The sequence below is a fragment of the Helicoverpa zea genome, chromosome 16, assembly GCF_022581195.2.
Source record: "Helicoverpa zea isolate HzStark_Cry1AcR chromosome 16, ilHelZeax1.1, whole genome shotgun sequence".
Lineage (NCBI taxonomy): Eukaryota > Metazoa > Arthropoda > Insecta > Lepidoptera > Noctuidae > Helicoverpa > Helicoverpa zea.
In genome coordinates this window covers 10,948,800-10,965,440 of record NC_061467.1, presented here as the reverse complement: position 1 = coordinate 10,965,440, position 16,641 = coordinate 10,948,800, and the positions used below count along the sequence as shown (strand labels likewise).

General features: G+C 34.8%; 3 protein-coding genes, 1 long non-coding RNA gene and 1 other non-coding gene across 6 annotated transcripts in view; 3 read left to right on the top strand and 2 right to left on the bottom strand.

The window, feature by feature from the left end:
- The window catches only part of LOC124637405 (calmodulin-binding transcription activator 1), a 202,361-nt gene that overhangs the window by 56,751 nt on the left and 128,969 nt on the right, over positions 1-16,641 (top strand). The gene's annotated exons all lie outside the window — the stretch shown is intronic.
- Positions 2,500-6,282, bottom strand: LOC124637408. The gene is made up of 2 exons (XR_006985237.1): positions 5,739-6,282; positions 2,500-4,175 (listed from the first exon to the last, which is right to left on the bottom strand). It is a non-coding gene; the product is annotated as an uncharacterized LOC124637408 (long non-coding RNA).
- Positions 6,600-8,023, bottom strand: LOC124637407. The gene has a single exon (XM_047173842.1). The coding sequence runs from the start codon at positions 7,760-7,762 to the stop codon at positions 6,923-6,925; it is 840 nt and encodes a 279-aa protein (XP_047029798.1). The 5' UTR covers positions 7,763-8,023; the 3' UTR covers positions 6,600-6,922.
- LOC124637406 (UDP-xylose and UDP-N-acetylglucosamine transporter) lies at positions 13,400-15,587 on the top strand. The gene is made up of 2 exons (XM_047173841.1): positions 13,400-13,525; positions 13,921-15,587. Exon 2 carries the CDS (start codon positions 13,928-13,930, stop codon positions 14,939-14,941), a length of 1,014 nt encoding a protein of 337 aa, XP_047029797.1. The 5' UTR covers positions 13,400-13,525; positions 13,921-13,927; the 3' UTR covers positions 14,942-15,587.
- On the top strand, positions 13,816-13,887 carry Trnae-cuc. The gene has a single exon. It is a non-coding gene; the product is annotated as a tRNA-Glu (tRNA).

Genomic DNA, 16,641 nt, shown 5'->3' with positions numbered 1-16,641 from the left:
GAATCAAAACGTCACCATGATAATTATAACCAGATTATTCATTATCACTGAAAAAAAAAACGTTACTAAATTCTATCTCCCAAAAATACGTCACTGCCCCAACCAATTCTCAAAACACAAACAACGGAAAATCGCAACACAAAACCTCCAACCTAATTACCATGTATCAATTGCGATTGTTGAACGCATCGTATCGCGCATTACACAATGCATTGCGTATTTAGTGCCGGGGAAGGTCTCTCATTGTCGCTTTGTGCCAGCAATGTATGGCATTGTGCGCCTTTTGCGGCATTTCAAATTATCGCCTTGATGTATGGCCCGTTTTGTGGGGCTATTCATCCAGTTATTATGAATGTGTGTGTGTTTATTGTTTTGTTTTATTTGTGCGTGTATGTGTGTGTGTTGTGGGATGTTGGAGATAGGTGTTAGGTTACATTATTGAGATATTTATTGGCCAAGCTGGGGTCAAGAGGTGTCATATAAAGAAAGAAGTAGCAAATATTAGATAAAGATCAGCACTCATTGGCCCTTGGTCATAAACGCAATTGTTGAGCGCCTTTTTCGTGAAGAAAAGTGAACCTCAATATGTGTGTAAAAATGTTTATTATTAACTACTCGATTCACAAGCGTTTCGAGGTGACTAATTTCCGCACAAGTATAATAATTGCCTACATGTGGTTCTGATGTAAGCTAGTATGCCTTTAACAACAAAATCCTTTCAGTAGAAAAGCGTGAGGAGTAACAAACATGCATCTTTAGAAGCTTGAAACCAGTAGGATATTTAGTGACAAAACACTTTTTAAAGAAACTAAAAATATGTACAAAAAAATCGCAATCTGTGTCCCCATAATATTACCTATTACCAAGCTTCCAAAATCGTTTAGCCAGTGACGAATTACCATAAATTTGCATGCCATGGGGGCGGCTCAAGCTATAGGTAAATATTTACTGATTAAACTGTACAAGTCCGGTCAATTAATATGCAGCACCTGGTTTAGCTGGGTTCCGACTAAACTTAACTTATATTGGGTTTAAGTTAGTGGTAGACAGTTTAAGTATAGATTGAAGTATGTTGCCAGGGTTATGAGAATCTTTCAATAATTTGCAGAGCCTTGGAACACAAGACGATTGAAAAACCATGAAAATTATGAAACAACATTTCATAATTTTCTATCACAGAATCAAACTAAATACATTTTATCGTTTTACTATGTAGTTCAGACCTGACAAGTAGGTTCTAATATATCTTTTGAACTTGATTTTTAAAATAGCATGATTATTGTGTGACCAATTTTAATACATCGAAATAATTACCAATCGGGAGAGGTCACACTTATGATCGAAATAATTAACTGTGACATGATAAGCATTACGAAGATTTTAAAATATTTGATGAAAAGGGTTTTAAAAAAGTGATTTCATAACCAACATCAAATAAAACTAACATAAAAGAGGAGCGAGCTTTATGTAACGCTACACTTACAAACATATCTAGCTAGCTACATAAACCACTAGTACAGTTAAAGTGGTCCAACAGACAGACATAACCAGCCACAGAGCAAATACATTTGAATTTATAATCACCACTGACGAGTGGGGTCAATGAACTATGAGTTTTGGTACTTGAAGGGTACAATGTGGTTTCAGCTGGCAGTGTATTACTGGGGAAGTGTTTGAAGTTGGGTATGTTAAATAGCTTAATTGGTTCAAAGAGATCTTATATGTAGGTTTCATAATTTTCTCAGGGTGAACATGCCTGAAATAAATAGTATTTTTTTATTATGTCTTTTCAATGTACCTAGTATTTACAGAGTATTCGTGGTTTAGTACTTTGCCTTGACAAACAATTTCACTTAAAATAAGCCTTAGTCCAACAGCGAAAAAAAAAGCCGATGATGAATTTTACACAACAATATAGTTAAAAAAGAAAACAATAGAATTTAAGAGTAGCTGGACACCATTCTTTGTTAAACCATGTTTATCTTACGTTCACTGCAATTTTGAACCACGACATAAAACTTTCCCTTCTTTCGAACGCAAGGCGATAATCATCTAATACACTTCCCGCCATAATCCTAATAAGCCCGCTAATCTTATGGCCCATCAATCATTCGGTGTGTGGCCACAAAAAATTATGTTATTCCAAGATACGACGTACACTGATACGGGGATCGTAAATCAAACTAATACGTCTTTTGCTGTGTAAAATATATACATAAGGCTTTAGATGGTGGGGTGTCGTGTTCAGAGATAAGTAAATAAACCGAATACTAATTAATACACTTTTATTTTCTGACTCCAATTAGGTTACATGGGATTTGGTACGGTCACAATATTTAGTAGCGTGCGTTGGTAGTGCGATATACGGGACAACTGAGGAGGCGAACACAATGCAAGTACAGTATGAACAATATTGATGCGTCAACAATTAGTGTAGGTCCCACTACATCATTCCTCCCCTTTTTTAAAAAAAAAAATTTGACAAAAGATTTTTTTTCAAAAAAAATATATTCTTATCCAGTTACTATATAATCCAAGAAGTGCTTACAATGTTCACAAACAATATTATTAAATTACAGTCTCGACAAAAATTTGCTTACAGTATACATTTATACAATAACAACTTTGAAACAAGATGCTTGACGGGTTGTGCGATAAGCGCATGTTTGTCTCAGTACTACTGGCTTTGTACCTAATGGCTTAGTGATTAAAAGATACACCTCTCGTGCCTGAGAGTGCAGGTTCAAACTTATGTTCATTATTACAAAGTAAATATCAAATACAGAGTAGAAAAAAATCTATCTTCAAAAAGGATAAAACTTTCTAAAAAAAAAAATCTTAAACTAAGTACAAAATGTTCTTAACCTTTGTGTTATACTCTGTTCTCCTCTCTTGGAGTCATTGTGGCCGGCCGGTACCAACAATACAAACTATGCAGAATGTCCTACGATCGAAAAACAAAATATAACACAATACGTCCTGTAACTGCCTTAAATCTATGTAATACACTACTCATATACGTCTATTACAGTTGCGGAACACTTCTAGAGAGTCCGTCTTGACATTTAATGTGATTACATACATAATAGGTAACATGAAATATACATAATCTATATTATATACGATATACGTTAAGGGTAGTTATCATGCCGGGTTACTCTGCTATACATATTAAAAAATAAAATTACACGCTTGCCCTACTCGTACGAATGACCAAGAGTCTTCAGTATCCGACATGATGACGCCATAAAAAATATACATTCACTACTGTTTAACATTCACTACACATTCACACAAATATAATATCACTTGAGAGAACGAGGGTTTTTGATCAGCATATTATTATCACAGCACAACTTTGGCTGTTGACGGCGGACTCATTGTATGTTGAGGTTGCACAGTTTCGACCTTAATACTAGGTAAGGCTACAGAACTGGCTACCATTTCTTTTCTTAACCATTTTCTCACGCCTCTAATGAATCTTCGTTTCAGTGCGTACGCAAATACCATGATTAACATTATTATAATAACTATCATCACTATGCCAATAATATTTAGCTTATTATGCATGTGGGCCACATTAGATACATTTTCGTTTACAATGACGTTCTCTTTCGTTTGATTAGAGCCCATTTTGCTAATTTAGTCCACTATACTGATGTATCGTCTCAACGTAAATGAAATTAAAGATCGCGATACCACAATTTGAAACTAATGTCCTAAATAAATCTGCAAAATTGACATTTTAACAATAAAATAATTTATCGGTATTTCAATGGCTTCTTGCTTACTCGACCAGTTCGCGTAGTATAAACTTTACTATCGGGTTCGTCCGTTTGAATTGTTACTTTTTTCGTAACTTTTCGACAAACGGTATCCCTATTACTATTATCAACTACTTTAGATTGCGATTCATCCTCTATTAACATGTACGCTGGTTTCAGACGATCTATAGAAACTTTAACTTGTCGGTCGGGCAACTGAATACAAAATACTTTATTATCTCTACTTATGACGCGATATGGTCCGTCGTAAGGTGGTTGTAACGGTTTCCGTACTGCGTCATTACGGATAAAAATATATTCACAATCATACAAGTCTTTATGCACAAAAATCTTATTTGGTGACTTATTTTTCCTATTAGATGGCTTTAACCCGTCAATTACAGCTTTTAACTTATTTACGAAATTTTCAGAATCGCTAATTTTCAAATCAGTTGTATCATAAAAGTCACCGGGTACTCTAATATTACTGCCATACAACCTTTGTGCAGCGGTTACGCCTGTATCTAATTTTATCGTTGTGCGTAACCCCAACATTACAGTTGCCAATTCGTCAACCCAGCATTTATTGTTTAAGCGAGCCATTAACGCGGCTTTTAAAGATCTATGCCAACGTTCTACTAAACCATTACATTGAGGATGATACGGAGTTGTACGTGTCTTTATAATTCCCATTAAAATCATTAATTCTTTGAATAAGTTACTTTCGAACTGACGACCCTGGTCACTAGTGAGCTTTATAGGACAACCAAAACGACTAATCCAACCTTCATATAATGTTTTCGCTACGATTTCTGCAGTTATCTCTTTTAGTGGAAATGCCTCTGGCCAACGAGTGAATCTATCGATAATCGTTAAACAATATCTATAACCTTCTGGCGAGGTTGGTAACGGTCCTATAATATCAATATGTATATGCTCAAAACGTTTAGTACTTTTAAAGGACTCTAAATCGGAAACCGTATGTTTTTGAACTTTCGCTCTTTGACATTTTACACATGTTTTAGTCCAATTACCAATATCTCTATTCATTTCAGGCCAAAAATATCTATCTTTTACTAATTTTTTACTTGTCTTAATACCAGGATGACTTAAATTATGAATAGAATCAAAAGCTAAACGACGAAATTTTTCAGGTAAATATGGTCTTGCACTGTTAGTAGACATTTCGCAATAAACATGTTTATCAGTATCGAGTAACGTTACACGTTTCAATATTACTTTACTGTTGTTGTTTGACGCCCTCAATAATTTTGCAAGCTGTTCGTCAACTTCCTGCGCAGTGGCGAGTTCTGCGAAATCTAACGTCGTGGGACATGTTATTGTTTCAACTCTAGATAATGTGTCAGCAACTATATTATTATTTCCACTAATGTGTCGTATGTCAGTACTAAATTCACTAATAAACATAATTTGCCTAGTTCGCCTAGAAGTTTCTCTATTGGTACCTAATTTAGTAAACGCGAAAGTTAATGGTTTATGATCTGTAAAAATTATTAATTCTTGTCCTTCAACTAAATTACGAAAATGTATGATTGCTAAATAAATTGCTAAAAGTTCTCTATCATATGTACTATATTTCTTTTGTGCTTCAGTTAATTTTTTCGAAAAATATCCTAAAGGTTTCCAATTGCCATCAACTTTTTGTTGCAATACTGCACCTACACTTGTGTCTGATGCGTCCGTCATCAATGACAAAGGTGTATGTGCCGATGGGAAATACAATAAGGTAGCATTTTTAAGATCATCTTTACATTTTTCAAAATTTTCCGTAGCTTCAGGTGTCCAATTGATTTTACTTTTATCCTTACGCTTTGAATTCCCTAAATATTTATTTAACGCTGCCTGATGATCAGCTGAATGAGGTATATGAGCTCTATAAAAATTTAACATGCCTAAAAATCTTCTAAGTTCCTCTATAGTATCAGGTTTTGGAAAATCAATAATCGCTTTAACTTTATCTTCTAATGGTTTAATTCCTTCTGTAGAGACTTCAAAACCCAAAAACTCTAATTTATCTTTACCAAAACTACACTTTGAAAAATTAATCGTTATACCAAATTCATTAAAACGTTCAAAAACTTTTCGTAAATGTTCTCTATGCTGCTCTTCATTTTCCGATGCAATGATGACGTCATCTACGTAATTGAAAAGAAAATCTAAGTCTTGTAAAACAGTATGATGCATAAAACGTTGAAAAGTTTGTGCAGCATTTCTTAATCCAAATGGCATACGCACGAATTCGAATAAACCAAACGGTGTTATGACGGCAGTTTTCTCAATGTCATTTTCCGCAACTGGCACACAATAATAGGCTCTATTTATATCTAGCTTTGAGAAAACCTTTTTATTATCTAACATATACGTAAAATCATGAAGACGGGGAACTGGATATCGATCAGGCTTGGTAATCGCATTTAAACGTCTATAATCTCCACAAGGTCTAATATTCCCGTCCTTCTTAGGAACAACATGCAAGGGACTTGCCCAAGCACTTTTACTCGGCCTACAAATCCCAAGCTCTTGCATAATCTTAAACTCATTTTTAGCTTTTACGTACCTGTCTGGTGGTAACTGCCTGGCTCGTGCGTGCACTGGAGGTCCTGTGGTCTCAATGTGATGACAAACATTATGTTTAGGCGTTTCTTTGTACGAAACTGGTTTAGTTAGTTCTGGAAATTCACATAATAAATCATAATAAGGGCAATTATTTACGATAGTTTTCAAAGTGGGCTCACTAGAATTAGAAAGATTGCCTTTGGTGCTTAAATTAGTTACTTGATCGATTAACCTTCGTCCGTTCAAGTCAATTAACAACTGAAAATTAGCTAAGAAGTCAGCACCTAATATTGGTTGCTGTACGTCCGCTAATGTAAATAACCAACGGAATGCTCGTCTTAGGTTTAAATCTAATTCTAAGTACAATGTACCATACGTGTTAATCTGAGTTCCATTTGCGGCAAAGAGTTTATAACAGCACTCACTTGTATTACCTTTCATGTAGGCTACTTTCCGCGGTAACACTGACACGTTTGCACCACTATCCACTAAGAAGTTTAAGCCCGATTTCCTGTCTCTGACACACAGACGGTGATTCCCGAAGGCACGGTCACAGCCTCCCGTCGCAGACTGCACCGACTCTAGTTTTCCGCTGGCTTGTCCTTGTCGTGTTTTTTCTTCCAGTTACATGGATCCACACATTTAGTTGCCTTGCTGCGATACTTATAATGGTAAAAACATAACCAATTTGGATCTTCGAATTTCCTTGTGCGACTTCTTGACCCTGACCTGGATCTGTTGCGTCTAAAGTTATTCCTTCGCCAGTTATTTGAACGGCCTCGTGATCTTGACTCTAAATTTTGTAATCTATCACTCAATTTGTTTATTGCCGAAATAATTTGGTCCTGAGAACCCGATGGGCCTGGTTCCTGTTTGACAGTCGCAACACTGTGTATGGGAGTCGTCGTTTCCATTATTTTATCCGCTATTGATGCTAATTTCTCTAGATCTTTTTCTTCCGTTACAGCTAAAACTCCTCGCACCGAATTTGGTAAATGATTCTGCCACATAACTATGAGTGTTTCGTTATTTACTCGTCCCCTGGCTAGGTCTTGCATTTTTCTTAGTAATTGTGATGGTTTCTGGTCGCCTAATTCCATTTCGCCAATGAGTTTTTTTACTTGCCGCTCTTCGGATTCTTGATATATAAATATCAACTTATTCTTCAAGGTCTCATATTTATTTTTCTCAGGGGGATTCACAAGGATCTGTGTAACTTGCTCAACGACGTCCGGGGATAATTTTGAAATAATGACCTGGTACTTTGATTCGTCGGACATCTTCTGAGGATTTAGAACTGCTTCTGCTTGAATAAACCATGTTTTAGGCGACTTCTTCCAAAATTCCGGAATTCTAGCTGTGATGGAGATGGACGACAGTTGATGTTCTTCAATAACGACCTTCTTGTCTTCAGACGACATTATAATTTCTTAATTCGACGCGCACTAATATTAAGCCGACACTACGTACACTTGTGTGAGTTGCCCCGGTCGTCCGATTCACTGAATTACAAGTCCAAATTCACTGGTTACAGTTCACACTTTCTCCACACGGGGTCACCAATTTAGATGGTGGGGTGTCGTGTTCAGAGATAAGTAAATAAACCGAATACTAATTAATACACTTTTATTTTCTGACTCCAATTAGGTTACATGGGATTTGGTACGGTCACAATATTTAGTAGCGTGCGTTGGTAGTGCGATATACGGGACAACTGAGGAGGCGAACACAATGCAAGTACAGTATGAACAATATTGATGCGTCAACAATTAGTGTAGGTCCCACTACAAGGCTTTTTCAAATATGGGCTAGGCTACAGTGTTGTTAGAAGTCTCACAGTAAAGGTTTTGTAAATGATATTATGTGCGTCATTTATCATCAAATCAGTACAAGCTTAAGGCAAAACCTCATAGGTAATTAACGTTAGATCAACCTGACATTAATGTTTATTTTGTTATAGAGTAGGTCGGCAATCGATTGAATGACTTATAATTAACCTGTATTACAATTTTTACAGTATACCTACCTATGATTGCATTTTTCAGGACCGTAAGACTATCAAATGAGAATAAACTAAAAAAAAAAATAAATAAATAAACTAAAACTACTACACTACTAACTACTAAATAAATAAATAAACCTTGATACCTTAAAAATGGCCATGTTGGCTTAAGTTTCATAAGAGTATACATAACAATATCTTAGTGACCGCTCCACCAACCTCTATCGATCAAAATATCGGGTGTGTCGTTCATAATCACATTAAATGAAATGCGTTAATATACTGGTTAATATATGTTGATTAACACAAAGAAATAAAAATACGTAAAAATAAAAAAAAAATGAATTTTTCAAACAAAGTAAATAGAATAAAAATGTGCGAAAATTAGAACACCATATAGAAGTCAGTCATTACAAACAACTGAAATTGTCCCTTGAAAACTGACAGCTGTCAACTGATCAAAACATTCGATACTCCTAACTTTATCTCTGTTTTACACATGATGTTGTAAATTATAAAAACAAAAAATGACTCCTGTGGTTAAACCACTGAATGGATTAGGTTATTTTTTTTACAATTCGCCATAGAATATTATAAAGTATATGCGATAGAATTTAATGTGATTGTGAACGACACACCCGTTATATTATCTCTACAAAAACCAAGCAATTTTCCTTTTTATATTAAAAGCAAAGATTACGTACATCTTCCATAACAACTTGTTGACCTCAAACCGTTTGAGTAGCGACTTGTAAATTGGAAAGTCTGAAACTCTCTAATGTACATATTCGTGTGAGAATTTAAAATTGAAGTTGACGGCAACGGATTTCTAGAAAATTCTAACACATTTGTATATTTTCTAGATTGAACGGACGCTTAAGCGCTTACGTCAATACCTACATATATCATCTATGTATACATATGTGTATGTACTACAAATTGTGTACTTATTCAGTACTGGCTTTCGATTTATTTAAGTTACTTACCGTGAAATTATTTTAGTTTTTCATTGATGAGAAGTCTGGAAATGTTATTAATAATTCTGTTGTACTCTTTGATCAAAATGTGATACTTAATTGACTATTTGGATTTTGATTTCAACAGCCTTTCGAGCTTAAATGGAATGTGAGGCATTTCTGTCTTTGGCTTTAAGCTGTTATATGTTATATTGCCCACTTTTGCGTCTACGAAATTCAGTTCTAAAAACATTTTTATTTACCTACATTAATACTTGATGTCACAATCCAAACTTGCGTGTGTTAATATACACGCACATTGTTTTTGTCGACTACTCGGCCGCTACTGAGCACTTCGGGCAAGCTATCTTTTACAAATGTGGCTCACCACAATGTAAAAGATAGCTCACCACATATGTAAAAGATAGCTTGCCCGATTTTCACACAAATATAGCTTGCCCGCTTTCCTGAAACAAAACTACCGTAATAGCATTTTAAATTCCGAATGAAGATCTATTCCATTCATATGCCTTGTTAACATTCCAATTAGATTTAAAATGGCCCAGTTTAAAAAAAAACATTTTTCATTTTCCAAATCCCTTATTAAATTAAAGTACTCTATGATTAGTTAGACGACCTTGATCGGCTGAACCAATAACAGGCCATTATTTAACACACCACGCGACCAACGATTCAAACCTACTTATTATTAAAAACTCCTTCCGTAAAAACAAAACAAGCTATCAATCAGAAACACACCCTAAACCCCAATAAATAAAGTCGACAATGTCATGTCGATAAATAAGTATTTTCATACGCTCATGTTCGGCTCGCCAAATATTTTTCTTTCAGACTTTTGTTCACGAAAAATGGAACGTGTTTTTCATTCGACGTTCCAGTTTTATTTAGTGGAAACAAGCGCTGAAAGATTTTTATTTATAATAATTCGGAGGTAATGGCTGAAGAAATGGCGTTTAAAAAACATGGGATTCAATTTATTTGGTTCGTGAGAGAAAACTGAGACCTTTTTGGATGTTATTTGCATGAGACAAAATTGTAATATTAAGCCTTAGCCTCAAATACTTGAACATTTCAGTTTCTTGTTCTTTCACAGTTTCAGTTCAGTGAAATTACTTAATTATTTTACTTATACTTGCAATATATTATTTTACTTATACAGGGAAATGTAAAGACTGTTGCAAATGTATTTTTATCATCAAATATAGATAATACTATAATTATATCACGGACTTTCGTCATAGTCTTTGTTGATTTACGTATTTTCAGCTCTATCAGTTGCATGCACTGAAAACCTTGAAATAATAAAACTGTATTGTAGAAAACGTGTAGAAAATGTATATTTACATATAATATGTAAATACGCAACACATAACTTAAATTGTGGTATGACAAAAGTCGACAAACTCAGCTTTTATTTAGTTTATCTTGTCCTATAAATGATTTCATTAGGTTTAAAAAGATATCAATCAATATATCCAATTATAAATATCAAAGTACATAAGCATGTCTGTTTGTTGCACTCACTACAAAACTACTGACTTGCCGATTTGACCACAGCACGTTACCGAGCGTACACACAACAAAAAGACAATGTACACGTACATTCACACACACACGTATACCTCACCCGCCTTCGTGAGATAAACCATCAGACCTACATAAAACTGACCTAAAAATAACCAAAAACTCACGTCCAATATTCACAGGAAATTAGTTCCGGGGTTAATCTCCTGATAATCAAACAAAATTTCACATATCATTGGGTCAGACTACGTTTATATCTATAAGGTCGTTAGTTGAACGCGTCGGGCCGTGATAATTCAATTACAGTCACGGTTATGCAACTAAGTTGGTGCCAAGCGAATGTGGACTCTATGTGTTTAGCAAATTGTGTTATTTCGTGTGTCAAGTTTAGGACGTGTTTCAGCTTCAGGCTCTGTTGTATTTTCATCAGCTTCCTTTTATGAAAGAAAAATCTTGTGTGGGAAGATTTTTTATAGGCTGGCAGCAATTCGAACTATTTTCGAAAGTTTTTCGGATGCTTGAGGAAATGTTATGTGCGAGTAATTTTAGTTAGGTTGAGTTGGAACGAGTTTTTTCGAATTAGGTGAAAGTTGTATTTTTCAGAATCTATACCAATATTATAAGGCTGAAGAGTTTGTTTCTTTGTTTGCGTGAACGAACTAATCTTAGGAACTTCCAGACCGATTTGTTTTCTTTTAGTATTTGATGGCGAATTAAAAAAAAATATCTTACCTATTTCAGTTTTTAATGATGTGTTGGATTTGTAAACACCTCATGTTATACAGAAAATAAATAAACTAAACGTCTGACACTAAACCGATTTTGAAACATCATACACCATAAACTACATATAAACATACAGACAAAAATATAGCACTCAAAAGAAAAATATATTCTAACAAATGCAGATCTTATTACACAGAAATACTACGATTTCCAAGCAAAATATCTCACGATGTGACGTATGAAGGATTTTACGAGATAACTTGGCAGTGTTTGTCAAGTAAACTTACTCGATCAGTCGTCGTTCCCTAGGAGAGGAGGAGGGGTAACTGTCAAGTCTTGGGGAGGGGGTAGTGACGTGGTAGGTGGTACTCTTGTTAACATACGGTATGATTAGATTTTTTTTTCAGTTCGTAAGCTGGTTTAAATTGAAATATGGTGGCTGAGGTTGGGATGTTTTATTATTTTAAATTTTTCTCTAGGGTATTTTAGATTTAGTTACGTTACTGTAACACTACTTAACTATGTACAAACCAAAACTTACTGTCTACAAATTTTTTGATATTGTCTGGAATGGAATGTATTTCATATTATTTTATTCTTCCTCGATGAATATCTAACGGTGTCTTTTTTTTCAAAAAGGACTAATAACATCTGAGATTAGCGCGTTCAAAAGGGCTCAACTTTACAATACTTACGAGAAAAGATGGTGAGCAGAAAGTATCATCGCGTTTTTTTGTCTAGCAATCAGATATAATAAAAACGGATTAAAAAATACCATAATACCAGTTGAACGGCCTAGATAGCCTAAATATTACAGGTTATACTCAGCCGACTTTTCAGCAGATATTTTTGACGGATCACTGCACATTTCCAATATGGTAATGTTAGGCTTAATGGTCTCTATGGCTGCAAATCTTTTGTTAATCTCACTGGACATTTGCCAGTCGATGTTATGTATGACCAACTGCTGACCTGAGCGATTTATGTGGATTCACCTAATACAGCATATTTTAATGTTTAGCTCATTCCATTATGGCATGGCGGGTGCAATATTTGGATATATATTATGTTTGAATGATGTATATATGTGTTTTATGTACTTAATTTAATAGATTTTTAACGATATAGTTTATAAAACTACTTTGTTTAAATGTTTTTTTTGCAATTTCGTTTTTTTTTGCACCCACAATTGTAATTTAAATCTTCCTCCTGGCACATAAAATATGATTTTATTTCTGTATAAATATTGCACCCGCTTTAGTGGAATGAACCGTTTCTCAAGGTACTTAAAATTGAGGGATTCAGAAGTGGGTAAGTGCATACGATTTAAGTAGGTACACTGTATCAAGTAAACTGGATGAATATTGAAATATTTAATATTACCTATGTATCTGCCTATGTGTATTAAATACACGGACTAGTAAAAAGTCCGTGATGAAAAAGTGATAATTATTTGTAAAATCTTACAACAACATCTATTAGATAAGTAAGTACAAAAAATATATATAAAAGTTAGGTACCTACTAGATTTCTTAACAATATACCTGTTGATGAAACAGAACAATAGCTACATATAATTATCTATTTTGGTGTCCCCCAGGCTTCTACTCTAGACTGGAAGGAGTAAAACCCCACTAATGTTGTATCGTACCTGTGCCTATGTACATACATACATTTCGATCGAACCAAAACAGTAACTAAAAATTATAACCCAACCAATTGAAAACAGCGCCATCTATTATTAACAATATTCATTTTATAATCGCGTACTGTTTTACCGACGGCGGGGCTTTGCGCATGCGTACAACGTATTCGAGGCCACGGTCACAACCACAATCACTGGTTGATTACGCACACATTGGCGCCCCGGCTCGCTCCGTTGTCAAACGTGTCTGACATTTGTAGGTTCTAATTTATGTGATTATTTGTTGTTGTGATAGTGTAACGTAATAAATGTAAGTATTACTTCATATTATTATGTAGTTAATGATCTAATTGTATGTAAAGTGCCGTATTAAGTTGTTTTATCATACAAAAGTGCAATTGAAATAACCTTACAGTATTGGCTGCAGTGCGCATGTCAAGTTAATAATTTAGTTTGTGTTATCGTTTTCAACTAAACAGTGGAACGTTTTATGACCTAAATCAAATAAGACAATAGTATCATAATTTTATTTGAATTATCTATTAAACGTGTCACATAATAAGCTAAATGTAACGTACAATTTCAGTCACATCTGTAATATCCGATATGGTCTAGTGGCTAGGATACCTGGCTCTCACCCAGGAGGCTCGGGTTCGATTCCCGGTATCGGAATAACTTTTTTGATTTTCTTTTCTTTTTTTGCAGATTCAAAATGAATATAAAGGCGACGCTGGCCATTACTATGGTCTTTGTGGGATGTTGCTCCAACGTAGTATTCCTAGAAATGGTTGTGAAAGAAGACCCGGGCGCGGGAAACCTAGCGACATTCCTACAATTCTTGTTCATCGCTACAATAGGATTCATGACTGTTGGCAAGTTCGGTACAGCTAAAAGACACATTCCGTTCAAGCAGTATTTGATATTAGTGGGATTTTTCTGGACGAGTAGCGTTGCAAACAACTATGCATTCGACTTTAACATTTCTATGCCTTTGCATATGATATTCAGAGCTGGCTCTTTGATGGCTAACATGGCTATGGGAGTTTGGATTTTAAAGAAGAGCTATCCACCATTGAAATACTTGGCTATATTCATGATATCAGCTGGCATAGCTTTATGTACTATAGTATCAAGTTCAGATGTGAAAGCGCCTCGGGAGACTCATGAAGATGCGGCTGAGGAAGAAAGATTGAAGTTCATTGATTGGCTGTGGTGGTGCCTTGGAATCGCAATCTTAACCTTTGCATTATTCGTGTCAGCAAGGATGGGAATCTTCCAAGAATCCTTATACTCAAAATACGGAAAGCATCCTTGGGAAGCCTTATTTTACACACATTTATTACCTCTAGTTTTCTGGTTGCCAACCGCGCCAAATCTGATTGGACATGTCAAAATCGCCACAGAGACGCCGATAGTCGAATTTTTAGGTATCGAGTTTCCTAGACAAGTATTGTACTTGATACTTTATGTACTCACACAAGGGTTATGTATCAGTGCAGTATATGTATTGACCACAGAATGTGCATCATTAATAGTTACTTTGACTGTCACGTTGAGAAAGTTTGTTTCCCTACTTTTCTCAATAGTGTACTTTAGAAATCCCTTCACAATGGGCCATTGGATTGGAACACTTCTTGTGTTTATTGGGACCATGATATTTACGGAGTTATTACAGAAGACAATTGGCTTGTTCTTGCCAGCTAAGGATGATAAGAAGAAGAAATAATCGTTATGAGAAAAGTGTTAGGTTTTCGAACAAAAGCGTGGGTGTTAAATGTGACTATATAAGTATTTTGACAAAAGTTCTATTCATAATTGTTCAGCAATTACCACAATGATTGTTTATCAGTGAATCATATGAGTGTTAAATGCCCTTTGTATCAAGTGTGATTTTTGCCAGTTATACACCTCACTCAAGGATCGCTTAGCAAAATAAGTATCTAAATGCAATTACAAATGACTTTGCTTCTCTGAAGATAGCAAATTGACGTCTCACGCATGCGCAGTACTGTTTACAATTTTTTTACTCATTTGACTTTTGTTACTAGCTAACTTTGGAGCGGCAAAGTCATTTCAAAAGAACATTTTATTACACACTTTAAATGCATCTTGAATACCGCTAATTTTATATACAAATCGCCATAGTAATAAAATATTAATAATAATATTTGTGCTGTCTTGAAGTGTTCTAAAATCATCATGATATCTGTGACTTGCAACTTGTGTAATTAATTGAAATAGAGCTGTGCTATCAATTGCTGCAATCGACACACTGCTAAGCAACAGTAGGTACCTATACTGTACATACATACTAAGAATTTTTATATGTACAACAATCAATCGTACATTGGTAAGATAAAGTAGACCGTTGGGAACTCGTTTAATTCACGATATTTCTTACAGTTTATTTGATAAAGAAACAGTAATTTGTCACTGCATTTTTTTGTATTTAGCGTTCAATTTAAAAGGAACATTTGTACAGTTTTCGTCAAATACCTTTTCTTCTGTGAAGTAGTAGTGTTTTCTTTGTACATTCTGACTATTGTGAAGTTATTTCTAGAGAGTTTCAGAACGGAAAAGATATTTGACGAGAACTGTACAAATATTTACCAAATGTTCCTTTCGCATAGCAAAAGTTCTAATCTCATTGCAAAAGTCTAAATCTTTACTATTACAAAAAGCAAAAGTAACAGTATCTGCCTGTCTGCCGCGCACTAATTTAAATGAAATCTGGTACACTTTTATTCGTGGAGGAAACAGTTCCATCAGAACGCGAGTAGAATCGCGGGGTATAGTTAGTATTTTCCATTATGATTATGAGACTCATTAATATCATGTAAGAACGTGCTCACAAATTGCCGTGCAAGTCATTCAAAGATAAAGTAAGATATAATCATTGGAGTATTTCCTACATATTGCCTCGTCATTCTACGTCTAACAGACTTATGTACAAAATGATAGATGATATAAGCGTTATATATTAGTCAGTCATCGTTTAACATGACCGTATGATATTGAGAACAGTCTTATCTATTAAATTAATTTTAATCTTTGATCACACTTATTATGTCTTAATTTTTGAAGTAAAAGTCAATCAAATGTTTAAATTTCAAATAGGTCTTTACAGACTCTTATGAAACGTGACACTAGTTGCACGGTTCCAAAAAGTAGGGTGCTTACATAAAGAAACAGGTTATCGGTACAGACAAACCTGTACGGGTAGGTACCGATCAGTGCAGGTATAATATTTCAATATAATCCTAATGAAACAGAAACAGGTTTACCTGTTTCTTTATAAGTGAGTGAATAGGATTGTATTGAAATATTATAACTGCACTGATCGGTACCTACCCGTACAGGTTTGTCTGTACCGGTAACCTGTTTCTTTATGTAAGCACCCGTAGGCCCTGTACAGATTAACCGGAA

Coding starts and splice junctions, on each gene's coding strand:
- LOC124637407 (XM_047173842.1), bottom strand. CDS start 7,762: ATGTCGTCTGAAGACAAGAAGGTCGTTATTGAAGAACATCAACTGTCG.
- LOC124637406 (XM_047173841.1), top strand. CDS start 13,928: ATGAATATAAAGGCGACGCTGGCCATTACTATGGTCTTTGTGGGATGT.